The sequence below is a fragment of the Kryptolebias marmoratus genome, linkage group LG4 (genome assembly GCF_001649575.2).
Source record: "Kryptolebias marmoratus isolate JLee-2015 linkage group LG4, ASM164957v2, whole genome shotgun sequence".
NCBI lineage: Eukaryota > Metazoa > Chordata > Actinopteri > Cyprinodontiformes > Rivulidae > Kryptolebias > Kryptolebias marmoratus.
In genome coordinates this window covers 16,532,784-16,546,245 of record NC_051433.1, presented here as the reverse complement: position 1 = coordinate 16,546,245, position 13,462 = coordinate 16,532,784, and the positions used below count along the sequence as shown (strand labels likewise).

At 39.6% G+C, this 13,462-nt stretch overlaps 1 protein-coding gene across 1 annotated transcript; it reads left to right on the top strand.

The window, feature by feature from the left end:
• Positions 1 to 4,611: 4,611 nt before the first annotated feature.
• On the top strand, positions 4,612 to 9,555 carry fmoda (fibromodulin a). Its single transcript, XM_017415724.2, has 6 exons — positions 4,612 to 4,711; positions 5,388 to 5,759; positions 7,979 to 8,101; positions 8,226 to 8,366; positions 8,456 to 8,723; positions 8,847 to 9,555. The coding sequence occupies exons 2-6, from the start codon at positions 5,412 to 5,414 to the stop codon at positions 8,996 to 8,998; spliced, it is 1,032 nt and encodes a 343-aa protein (XP_017271213.1). The 5' UTR covers positions 4,612 to 4,711; positions 5,388 to 5,411; the 3' UTR covers positions 8,999 to 9,555.
• Positions 9,556 to 13,462: the final 3,907 nt, after the last annotated feature.

Below are 13,462 nucleotides of genomic sequence, written 5' to 3'. Positions count from 1 at the left end.
ATTTCCTCATTATCCTTTTCTTTGCAACAAAATCTGTTCATTGTCACATTTTACTTATTTTGCAAGCTATGAATTTATTTATTTATTTTTTTTATTAATTTCTGAGCAGTATTAATCTGCACAGCAGATAAGGGAGTGCAAAAAACAACAAAATATCACAACTTAGTTTGCATTGGTTGTTTTTCAAACTCTGCTGTTTTGTTCTCATAGACATGAGTCTTAAAATAACACATTTGTAGCTCATAAATTCTGTACGTTTGTACTACCTCCAGTGGTTCTGAACAGAAATATGAGCGCCTGAACCCCTCCTTGTTCGACACAGAAGATGGGGGGATGGATGAGCTTGCGACGACCCAAAGTCCATTTTGGGCCTTTTACTTTGAAGTCAGGTGAATCAATTATCTCCGTTTAACTGCTGCACCCTCCATTTCTCCCTCTTTGACATTTCTTTGTGCTCTATACTTAGGCACCTTATCTTTCTGCAACAGTCACAACACGCTTATCTCCGTGACCATCTCATAATAGCTCATCTTTGATGTCACACTGGGAGAGTAAATGACCTCTAAGACTCGTGACCCTGATGGCTGCCCGTTCGCCACAGTTCATTTCACAGAAGCTAAACGCTCACCTCGTCTGATCTTTTTTAGAGAGTGGCCACGACGAGAGCTATTTAATCGCCCGCATTAAATCTCTTTGAAAATAGTGAGAAGGTATTTTATGGAGTTTTGGCTGGACAGAACCCTGATGGGTCTCTCATGCTACATCTGGAGTCCACAAACGCCTGCGGCTCCGAGAAAAGAGAAATGCCTCTCCTGCAGTTTCCTAAACTCAGACGTAATGCAGTGCAGACACCAGGATGCTCCTTTCTTCCCATTTTTTGATGTATAAAGACTTTTACTGCCTGATATTTGACAGCGCGGCTGCAGCATAAAAAAAAAAGGAGAAAAAGAACTTAAAGGTCCCGGCCCAAAGCCAGAAGTCTTTTATAAGCTTTTCCTTCAGAGATACATAAGCAGTGGGGAGTGTTGACGGGACTGCTCTGTGATCAGAATGATGATGATGCAGGTCTCAGACAAGCGTTTTATAAAGCACATAAAAGACCTGTGGAGATTTGTCAGCACTTTAGGAAGTGTGTGTATCCATGAGTACAGTATTTGAAACTAAGTAAGAAGTGTTGCTCTTTTACTAAACTCAATGTAGTTTATGAAATAAAGAAACTACAGCCAGAACCACATATTGATGCAGACTTGGCAAGTATCCGATTTTAATGAGCTGCAGTCTTCATCTGCGTCTTACTTTTTGTATAATTCAAATAACAAACTCCACATTCAAAGGGAAGTTGAAGAAATACGGTAAATCCTGCTGTTCAGCTTGAGTCTTGGAGAACTGAAATAAACTTTTCTCAGCAAGAAGAGCCTCGTTTCTCTCCTGGCTGACCACATAATCACACTACATGAGAAGTAATCATAGTTTTTAAAGGGTTTTACAGCAGTTTCTGAGTTGAGCATCAAAATGCTTTCAAGAGACTTAACCCTTGATGTCACATGTGGTATAAAGTTGGTCTCATGTGAGTCAAAATAAGTAATGTGGGCAAAGATAAGTAAAAGACTTTAAGTACAAACTGGCCCCATCTTGTTCTTGATCCTCTACATCCCACTGAAGTCACACTGTGTAATGTGTAACACCAGACTAAACATTATAATGTTTAGTTGTGTCTAAAGAAGTTAACAAAGAAGTTAACTTCTTTACACTTATGAGGGATTCGCACCCACCCCTCCACACACACTTTTAGCAAACACAGCTCAAATACTTTCATTTCAAAGGTTCACTTTCTAAAACCTTTTTTTTTCATGTTTGGAAAACCCTGCCCTTCCCTTTATGTCACAAAAAAAGATTAGGACTCTCTTACAACTAGGACACGTGTAAAAAGTAGGACTCAAACATGAGAAGAAGGCGTGACACGTCACTCTGCGGTGAGGCTGCAGGTCTACTGGTGTCTACGGCCCATTCGTTAAGGTCTGTTGCTGTAAGTAAAGGATCCCAGGGTGCAGACTGAGACTCAGGGGCTGGACGCACAATCGAGAAATTCAACTATAAAAATAAAATGCTGATAAGGAAGTGCGCTGAAACACAGATTCTTCCTTCACAGGTCACACATGAAGCAAGCTGAGCAGAGGATAGATGACAGACTGATGAGTGAATGGGAAGGAAGCTGGGAGGAATGATTACTCGTTGAAACATTTGAGACTAATGAACATGAGGAGCAGGTGTGAGAGGAATGACTGGGGGGGGTCAATGACAAGGAAGACACATGAGAAACAACTGAACACAAGGAGTCACAAAACAAACAAAAAAAGGAAAAACGCGGTAAAATCTAAACACAATGACAAAAGAAATAAAATAAAACCAGACAGCAACAAACACAAAAACCAAGGATTGTGACATCTTCAAAATTAAACTGACAATAAAAGAGTATCTATCCTTTAAAAAGAAAACATGCATGATTCAAGCTTTTGAATTGTTGAGGTGCGCATGAGAGCAAGTTGAGAAGACGGTTTGTTCACCATAATCCCTGAAAAGGAAGAAAATTTTCCAGATGTCACTGAGCCGTTTAATAAAACTCTCAGGCACAAACATCCTGACAAACTGGGCGCTCAACTCTATGACACTGAGTTTAAAAACACAGTGTTTTAAAGTTACATTTGTCTATATTGCAGTTTTTGTGTTAAACTTTAATTTGAACCGACAGCAAGTACTTTCCCTCGTGACTACAGGTCAGAGATTATCCCAAGGGAACAAATCACAGAGACTTACGGAGGAACCGATACAACAGATTCAAAACTTTATGAGTTTCTGAAAAAAGAATTAAAGATAAAAGTCAGCAGAGAAACACTGATCCAGATGGAGCTTGGTGCAGTCTGAAAGCAGACTCAGAGGCAGGAAGAGGCCCACATTCAAACCAGACAGACACCATGAGAAGGCGGACACACGTGGTTTCACTTAACTCGACAAGATGTAAGATTGTTAAGGAAAAACAGAAAAAAGTTGGATTCATCCCACTTCAAAGCTTTAAAGTACTGCACATAAATTACAGTTAAATCCGATTCATAAAGAAGATTTTAAATGATTGTTACAACTCATCAAATGTGTCTACAAAAGAATAAAACAAGACTACAGAAGGGAAAAGGTGCTCACTGTATTAATATAAAACAGTAAGCTATTTCATTTTATTTTAGGTATTTGCATGTTTATTTTCCATGCATTCATGCAATCTACTGTTATTTTGTCTGTTCTGCCCTTCAGATTACAACTTCAGCTTCATGTTGACAAATCTTCTGCTATAGCATCTTTTAAAAAAAAGTAGTTCAACAAACTGAGGGAGAAGAGAACAAGTGAACCTATTGTGTAATTTGCCCAATAAATGCCTGGAACGTGGCTTTAATTTGCCCGCTCCATTGTTTAATCAGTTTCTTCTAATCTTTGGTTTCCCGTATAGAGTTTCCTTTACAAAATTCAAGTCTGCACACTATTAGGATCTGCTTGCGAGGATTTACTATATCCTCCAAATACATAAACAAAATTCCGATACAATGCACACCAGGTTTAGAAAAAGCAACTTTACAAAAGTGCCCTCTTTTTTTTCTTACAGATAAAGTTTGTTGTTTTGTTCAGTGAGTGTGTACATCTAAAAAGCCTGTTATTTAATTTAATTTGATTTTTTTTTTTTGCGTTTGTCCAAAGAAAAAGAAAAAGTTGTGCTTTTGCAAAAACAACCAATATGCATCTGAAATCTGAGATAATTGTTATTTTCATCAAAAATCCAGTATCTGCAGATTTAAGAGGGTCACTTCTTTCATCACAGTGGTGTCCGCTGTGTTTTTAGGTGTTTCTCTGCTGTGAACCACCTGATTTTAATGAATAGCTGATTAACAAACTCCTGCAGAACTTGAAGACCTGCTGAAGAGCAGAGAAACAAAGGATAGGGGCCCTCCAGGACCAGGATTGGACACCATTGCTCTTGTTAGTTTTTTGTTATGTATACTTTTGTCTTCCTCTCCAAATATTTAATTCTGAAAGAACCTTATTAAAGCGCACACTCATGAGTTTTAGGCTTTTTAAAGAAAAGGTTTTGTATCCTCAATCATGTTATCTTTGTAGGATCACTTTTGTGTTGCCATGATTTTTTAAAGAACCTTCAGATTCAGCTAAAAGTGAAAAGGCCATTTTTATGTCAGACTCAGCAGGTTTCTTTGATACGCACTCAGTTTTCTCAAGCTTGGGCTAAAATGTTACACCGGTGGTTTTGCTGACCTTCCCCCCAAGATGCTCTAAGAGCAACCTGTTCCACCTAAAACAAGAGAGGGAAACCAAAGGGTAAAAACCATCTGATAAGTCAAAGGCCGGCCCAGTGTTAGAAAACAGCAGGGTTCAGACAGAAAAGGGGAAAAGTGAGGGGCGCACAGATGGGAACAATCCTTCACACTCGTTGCATCTCACATCGTTCACATGTGGGGTCGCAGCAAGCAGGGGGGTGCAGGCGATAGGAAGAGGGGGGCTGCAAACAGATGCAGAACAGACAGAGGGGTGGAGTGAGGGCTGGCATAATGGAGAGGAGAGCAGGGAGGGGGGAAGATTTTTTACTAAGTGTTTGTCAGGGTCCCCCTCCATTCCTGAAGGAGCGGGGACAAGGAGGGCCAGCCTGTCTGATCAGGTAGGAGTGTGTGATCATCTGTGAGGCTTTTTAAGGAGAAAAATGAAGTTTTGAGGTGTTTTTTTTACAGCAAAATTCAATATAAGTCAATTTATTCTATTATTATCTGCACACCGAACACACACACACAGTTGCACACATGGACACACAGCATGACCCAATTTTGTTTGCTGCTCGAGATAATATTATAAGCAAAAGGATGTAAGAAATAAATAAATGTACTAAATGATGAAAAAGAGGAAAAAAAAGACAAAAAGGACAGTTTAAAGTTCAGAAATGATACCTAAAATGGAAGTTTAGGTCAAGTGTTTCTTTCTTTTTCTTTTTTGTCTCTCCAGCTTCCCTGGGAAGTCTGGAATGTGATTTCTGTGGGCAAATGTTTCCAAAACACAGTCTGAGCGTTCATTAAACTACATCAGGGGAGCTTACGAAAAATAATAACTTGTTCTCCAGAGTTATGTTTGGAAATGTGTTGTTTTGTCTTATCCTATGATCCTTTATTATTTTAGTATTTTACTTTTGGAAAATCCTCAAATCCTTGAAGGAACCTACCATAAAAATATCCCTTTTGTCAATTACTGTTGGAAAACCTTTTTCCATCCGTGAACATAACAGTTTTCTCTATTTAGAATATCTTTTAACCTTAAACTCAATTGTCTTTCTGTTTCTTTGTTAGACGCCAGTGAAGATTAATGTGAAAATGAGCCCAAGTCTGGAGGTTGTGCTCCTCTTGTGTGCCCTGGTTCCCCTCTCAAATGGACAGGACCCTTTGGGCTGGTTATTCCACCGGCACTTCCAGAATCAATATTTTGGCTCCCCGCAGGACTGCCCTGACGAATGCGACTGCCCCCCCACCTTCCCTGTTGCCATGTACTGTGATGGGCGGGGCCTAACAGCTATGCCATCCGTCCCTTCTCGCATCAAGTACCTGTACCTCCAAAACAATGCCATCAAGGCTCTGCCCGACTCAGCCCTGGACAATGCAACCAGCCTGGTGTGGCTCTTCTTGCATCACAATCAGCTGACGTCTGATGCTGTTGGCCAGAAGGTAACATACATGTGGTCACGCATGAACTGCATGAAAGCTCAAATGCATTAATGCTGGTCTTTGAACTTCATAATAAAGCCTTCCTTGAAGAAATGCATACTTTATCACCTGCTGCCATTCATGCCAACAAAGATTATCTTGTGCTGAGAAGTAATGAAGTTATAGCCATTTTGGTCAAACCTTGTAAATGATGTTATGTGCAATCTCACAAGTTGTGTAAGGTCTCAGAGTATAGATTTAGGATTACTCTCAGCTACTATCACATTATCCCAGTATCTGTAAAACTGACTGAGTTATAGCTATTAATGTGTTGGCTGGCTGGTTTACTCCAGGGTGTTGGAAGGGAGGCTTGGACTGATTGGCAAACCTCGTATTCAGGAGGACTAGTGTGGCTTTCATCCCAGTCGTGGAACAGTGGACCAGAGCTGTACCCTTGCAAAGTTGTTAAGGGAGTCAGTGGACTTTGACTCTCTAGTCTACATGTGTTTTGTGAATCTAGAGAAGGTTTATGACTGCATTCCTCAAGGCATTCTGTGGAGGGTACTGAGCGAATATGAGGTGATGGAGTCGCTTTTAAGAGCTAGCCGGTCACTGTTTTATCAAACCAGGAGCTGCTTCCGTATCAACGGGGCAAAGTTGAGCTTGTCCTCAGAGAAAGTTGGACTCCTCCAGGACTGTCCCTTGTCTCTGATCCTGTTTGTGGACAGGATCTCAAGGTGCAGTCATGAAGAGAACGGTGTCTGGTTTGAGAACCTCAGGGTCTCATCTCTGCTTTTGTGCAGACGATGTGATTCTGTTGACGTCTTCAGGCCCTGACCATCAACGGGAACAGGGGCCTTTAGCAGCTGTGAAGAGAGTCAGCTCATCTAAGACAGAGATTATGGCTCTCAACTGGGATTAAAGGAGGAATGTCTACTCCTTATTAGAAGTGAATCTCTGCCCCACTCTTTGGAGGAGTTCAAGTGTTTGGGAGTCTTGTTCACAAGTGATTGTGGGACAGAATGGGGTATGGATCGTCGCTCTGGTTTGTTGTGGTGAAGACGGAGCTGAGCTGATAAGCAAAGCTCTTGATTTACTGCTCTGCCTATGTTTTAACCCTCACCTATGGGTATGAGGTATGGATCATAAACAAAAGAACAAGATCTCAGATACAAACGACTGAAATGGGCTTCATCCGTAGGGTGGCTCAGCCTAAGAGATGAGGTGAGGAGCTCTGCTCAAAGAGAGTTGGAGATGACTTTCAGCTACTAACACATCAAAATATAGCTCAATATCTGTGAAATTGACCGAGGTAAAGCCATTTATGTGTTGCTAAGGTCGCTTAGCAGTGGCTGGCAGCCATCTTGGTTTGGATTGACTTCAGAAGGTAATCAATTGTAGTTTGTACACCCAGTGATTACTTTCTTGGACGTTCTCCCACGATACTAACTAAACTGAGCCAAATGGTTTATTCCCAGAGGCTAATCTGCACAGAGAGCAAACCATCAGCTGAAATGATTGGGTGTCCCTCAGCCATTTTGTTCTTTTAACAAAGTCTAAATTTTCATTTAATGGTCGTCTTGAAAAGACCACTAGTAATAATTCTGCAACAATCTCTTATCCACCTCCTGCCATTTTCAGTTCAGCTTAAAGCTGTGAACAGAAAATAGAGAAACAAGCTCATAATAAAATGATTAAATGAATAAAATAAAATTGTTCAATTTTTAAATTTAATTCTCTTCTTTAATTACCTTGACATCCTCAATGGTTCACCACTAATTTTGAAATATTTGAGGTCAAGATAAGCAGGAGAATCAATCAAATTGAGTCAGACAGCAAACTGGTTTACAAAATCTTTGGAGAATGGAACCAAGATTAGGATTTGTTGGGAAGTCTGCTTTTTTTTTAGCTCACAAACTTTTCAAGCACCTTAGTGAACACTCTAAACATATTAAAACACTTTCACCCACAAAAAAGCTGCTCTCCAACCATCGGCTTGCATGAAAATGATTAGATGCTCAGCTGCAGCTTGTTAAAAAATGCTAATTTATTACTCCTCAAATGTCTCTGCACACAATGTGCTGAATGCCCACAGCCATGTCAAGGGCTCCCTCACAGTGCAAACCAACACGGTCCACTATATTCTCTTCAGTGAAGGGAAAAGGAGTGTTTCAACAATTTATGTTAATCACTAAAATTTAGACTGCATGTGATTTAAAAGAAAAATACTTTTTTTTTAGGTCTTTTCGAGGTTGGAGGGACTGGAGCGTTTATATCTACAACACAACAACTTGAACAGCATTCCTCCGAGCCTTCCTCGCTCTCTGAGAGACCTGAGGATCAACCACAACAACATTGAAAAGGTAGAAATGTTTTCCAGCTGCTTCATAATCACGCACAGTCCTTCTGCGCTCTCTTTCTCTCTCCTGTTTTGGCTGTACACCAAGAACAACATTGGACTTTTAAATCAATCCCACTGTTGTTTAGGTAACACCTGCGGATCTGGAGGGAATGGACAACCTCACTCTCCTGCACCTTCATGACAACGCCATCACAGATATGGGCGCATCACTGAAGACGCTCAGGTCCCTCACTCTGCTTGACCTCAGTGGCAACAACTTGACAAAGGTTAACCATATTTATTGTATGCAAATTTCAAACGAGGGAAACACATAATCATTGGCAAAGTAAAATGTGTTTTATGATGACTGAGCCAGGTTCCAGATGGTCTGCCTGAACAGCTGCACCAGTTCTACCTGGAGTCGAACGCCATCGACTCTCTGCCCGAAGGCTTCCTGGGTGGGTTAGCGCAGCTGCAGTTTGTCAGGCTGGCCCACAATCAGCTGACGGACAAGGGAATCCCGCCCAACACTTTCAATGTGACGGGGCTCGTGGAGCTGGACCTGAGCTACAACAACCTGGAGAGAATCCCATCTGTCAGCTCCACGCTGCAGCACCTTTACCTGCAGGCCAATCACATCAAAGGTAGGATGTGGGCACGTTAAGTTATTCTAATGGGACTTTTTCTGTCAAACAGTTAGCGATAGTTAGCACCTCGTCAGCCGTAAAATAAATGAATCAGCTCTTCCTTTGGTCCTGTGGCTGTAGAGTTCACTCTGGGGAGTTTCTGCTCCATCGTGGATGTGACGAACTACTCCAAGCTGCAAACGCTGCGTCTGGACGGAAACGAGATCGGTCGGGAGGACATCCCTTCAGAGTCAGCCCTCTGCCTGCGTCAGGCCTTCACAATCGATATCTAACAGTATGTGTGTCGCAGTTTCACTCACGGCTCAGTTTAAAATGCTTTTACAGAGTGATACTAATTCACAGCAGGGCCGACGATATGAAGTGATGCTGGTAGTAGTATTCACACAGCAGTCTTTACTGTGAAACTTTCCTGGACATTTCTTCAGTTTTAAACATTAATCTTGTCTAAAAACATTGATCTAAGGCAGATTTAAGCATATAAGCTTGTGAACTACACTTGATATCTTTGTGACCATGATCCAGTCCCACTTTGCTGTAAGGATCAGTGAACGTTTGATTTAGTGTTTTTAATATTTTATAGCTTTTATTTCCCTGTTTGCGTGTTTTGTCCCTCTCTGTTCATACAGACAAAGTGACGGTGAACATTTTTTTGTGCCGGGCATAATGTGAATTGTTTAATTAAAAGTTACCCTGCTGCCTTCGAATACTTCACAGCACCCTCATGAAAACATCCTGTTCCACTTTAATATTGTCTTTTAATAATAGAAACAGGACCTGTTGCATTTGTTTTTGTTACAGTGTTTTATGAAATATAAAAAAATATATTTTCTTTAAGGGAAAAAAATCAGATAATACAGAAATCTTTATTGAATTGTGATTCACTGTATGCCACACACAGACTAGATTACCATACTGATGATTGTTATTTGTTTATGAGCCCAACAAATAAACAATGCAATTTTCTTTCAAAAAATAAATAAAGTTGTGTATGTGTCTTACTTTTGAAGTCCATTAGCCATAAACCCTGCAGCCTAGGCTGTATGTTTGCACTGTGAATATAATGGTGTGACTCAGTGAGTTTAGAGACTTTGATGCAGTTTGTTCAGTGACCCAAACATTCATTTTGATTAGAGACGAACCAATTAATTGGTCGACCAATTTGAATCGGACGATAATGGCCACTTTTTAAAGATTGGCAATCGGTCATGCCTGTGCTCTCCTAATCAATTACCAAGTAGGAAAATGATGACGCAGCTGCAGAGAATGCTCTCTTATAAATGATTCCATTGCTGTATTGTTACATCAGGACCAATCCCTGAGTGTGTCACTCAGAACATCTGTTCTCATCATATTTCCAACCATGTTGTGTCATACGTGGCTGCACAACCACATAACAGATAGTGTAGATTATAAGTGTTTACTGGTCAAAGAGTCAAATCTCACTGACACACGGGCCCAAAGGATATTAGGATAAACCACAGCACACATTAGATCATTAAAATAAACAGAGATAAATCACTGAGGTGCAAATAACTCAATATTTACAATTTTACAGGCTCATGCATTCTGTTAGTTATTGTTTTTCTTCCCATATGAGCCACATCTGGACCAAGCTTGTGTTTGTCCATCTCTGTATCCTGTCCTTTCACACCCCAGCCGGTCCATGCTGCTCGTCCTGGTTCTGGTTCTGGTTCAGCTGCAGGTTTCTTCCTGCTAAAAGGGAGTCATTCCTCTGCACTGTCGCCTCCGGGCTGCTCGGGAAGGGGGAATGTGACAATCTGCTGGCTTCCTTAGATAGATACTTCTTTCTAATATCCTGTAAGCAAATATATTATATTATAATAAGACTGAACCGGCTGTTCTTGGACAGACTTGTTATCTTTGTTGAACAGTGACCTGAGATGACATCTGTTGTAAATTGGTGCTATATAAATAAACTGAACTGAAGCGTGACAAACTCAGACCTGCCCCAGTAAGTATCGCTGAAACCACACGTAGCCTCTGCAGGTACTCACTCGCTCCACAGCTGGTATTTAATGGTGTCAGGTTTTTGATGGTATTTTAATCTTTAAAAGGTATCAGGCCGGCTATTTCCCTCGAGGTCTACAGCCGTTTGTCTGAGGCCTTTATAGCTTTGACACAGTTGTTTCCCAATCTTGTTTGTTTTTTTAAATATACTTTTCTGTAACTCTAGGGAGTTAAGATGATTACAGTAACACAAAGTTTTAAAATAAATCACAGTATTCTGTTTCACCACACTGTGATTACTGTTCTCATTACTTAAATAATATTACTGCTTCTATAATGTCCCATATGTTTAAAAATAGTGTTGATGAGTGCTTATGTTGATTATGTTTTACAACATAAAGGCTAATAAGGTGGCATTCAGATCAACGTCTGTGAAACTTTGAGATTAGAGTTGTTTTAAAAAAGGTTTAAAAGGATCCAACCAGAATCAGACTCTGTTTCTCCAAACTGAGGTCATTCAAAGAGCAATCAGCAACAGATAAGATGATAATTCCTCTTTTTTTCTCCTTTATATAATTTTTTTTTGTCATAGTTTACAGGTTTTTTTTCTTTGATTTCTTAAATCCTTTTCCAACAGGCATGTAGATCGAAGGGCTTCACACAAAATAAAAGACATTGACAATAAAAAATAAAGTAAATTAGAAATTAAAAATGAGTCATGACTCAAAATAAAAGAATATAATAAATTCTGTAACAATTTCAAAATAAAAATGCAAACTCATAGGATAAAAAGATTAAAAGCAGTTAATTTGGTTTCACTCATGTTTTCTCTTCACTGGCCTCATTTCTTGTTTTATTTTCGTCCTTTTCCTCTCCACGCCTGGCCTATGTTAGCAATCAGCACACCTGTTCTTCATTAAGTTATTTCCTTCTGTGTGGATGTCTCTCTGTTTGCTTTTGCAGCATTTTGCCTGTCTGCGTCACTTGTGAATCATTGATTGTGACACTTTTGTCATAAATTTCATCATGTTTGAGTCAAGAACTCTTTAAAACATAAGACTTGCTTTTTATTCATGGTTTTACAATTTTCCTAAACTGTGTCTGGATTCACAGAGTGTCGGCTTAACAGAGAGAATTATGTGTTTCCCAGTTATGATTTAATTTTTTTATTTATTTTTTATTTTAACTGTGGCAACTTTGAGCAAGTTTATTAAGAACTGACAGGGATTTTTTTAGGTGTTTAACTGTTTCTAACAAAAGTGGGAAACACAAATAAATCATAAAAAACCACACCAGTTGTGCGGTAAATGAGCTCCTCTGGTGCACGGTACAGATATGTGTCACTTTCATCTTAGTAAAAAATGTGTGCAGAAAAAACCTGAAACCAGATTTCTGAGGTTTCCTGTCTACAGACGTCGTCACTGAGGAACAAACGAACCAAACGTCCTGAAAGGGCTTCCTGTTGATCTCTGCTTTACTCACTCGTACAGTTTGTGACGGTGTTGTGTTAACAAACTTTGTCCTCTGATATAAAGGTATATTTAATGGGGCGGGGACAAGAAAAGGAACTTAAACCCACCTTTGTTGTGGTTCCTGCCACAGTGGCTGTGTGAAAATATCTGTTATGATTACTTCAAAAACACATACAGGCTTTAATTCAGCTGCTAATCACTGATTAACTAAACTTCTGTTAAACCTGGGATGTATTTGTTGGCCTGATGTTGTTTCTTTATAAACTTAAACCTTAGTTATGGTGTTAACATCCACCAAGAATATCCACATACCGTAGCTGTGGAAAACTCTTTAATCTCTCATATCTTTTTGATTATTTATTCATAGTCATTACTTTATGATTTCTTTTTACATTATTTTATTTTATTTTTTTCTAAAGAGTCAGACTTTCTTGTAACCTTTTAAAGCAGACTTGATAATTAGTTCTTCAGACTCACTGAAAGTTTGTTTGTTGTTTTTTTTTTTTTGGACTGCTTTTCCCGCTCATTTTCAGTTCCTGTAAATTTTCAGAGGAATGTTATTTTGTTTGTTGAACTACTTAACTCTGACCTATAAATCATTCAGGCATGAAAAAGACTCCTAAGCTCAAAGAATATGTGTTTCAGCACATAATGGACAATTTAGAAAAGTGAGAAGAAAAAACAAAAAACCTAGCACAAAGACACACTTTGTTCTCGTTTCTTTAGTTAAATCTATTTTTAAAATGACCAAAACTCGGTTTGACTCGGTTTGACACAAAAAACAGTTTTTTGTTTCTTTTACCAACAAGGTGATTTCCACAGAGCTGTGAGCTGAAAACAACCAGCTGTCTTTAGCTGTAGTTAGATATTTTTAACCTTTACACTTCTTTTTTGTTTGCTTCAACTTCTCCTCTTTTCTTATTTTCAGAGCTATAGCACACTTTTTCTGTCATGGTCAGGTACATGAACTGGACAGAAAAATGGGTGAAAAGGCAGGCAAGGTTCAACAAAAGAGAAAAACTTTGAAAGATCTTGAGAAAAAGTGAAGAACTACTGATCACTTTAAAAGCTCATAAGAAGCTTTGGCTCCTTGGTGGGAAAGTATAAACAAATTAGGATGTGTTTAAAACTTTTGCACACCGCTGTATGTCGTTTCATCTGATCTGCGGCCGCATGTTTTGGACACTCGGGTGAAGAGAGGGGCGGAGCTGTCAACTGACCACTACCTGGTGGTGAGTTGGCTCCGTTGGTGGGGGAGGATGCCGGTCAGACCTGGCAGGCCCAAACGTATTGTGA

Bases quoted from the DNA above. Each gene is read 5' to 3' on its own strand.
- fmoda (XM_017415724.2), top strand. From the start codon at position 5,412: ATGAGCCCAAGTCTGGAGGTTGTGCTCCTCTTGTGTGCCCTGGTTCCC. The intron at 8,367-8,455 runs GTTAACCATATT...TGACTGAGCCAG, and splicing joins GTGGCAACAACTTGACAAAG to GTTCCAGATGGTCTGCCTGA. The intron at 8,724-8,846 runs GTAGGATGTGGG...CTGTGGCTGTAG, and splicing joins GCAGGCCAATCACATCAAAG to AGTTCACTCTGGGGAGTTTC.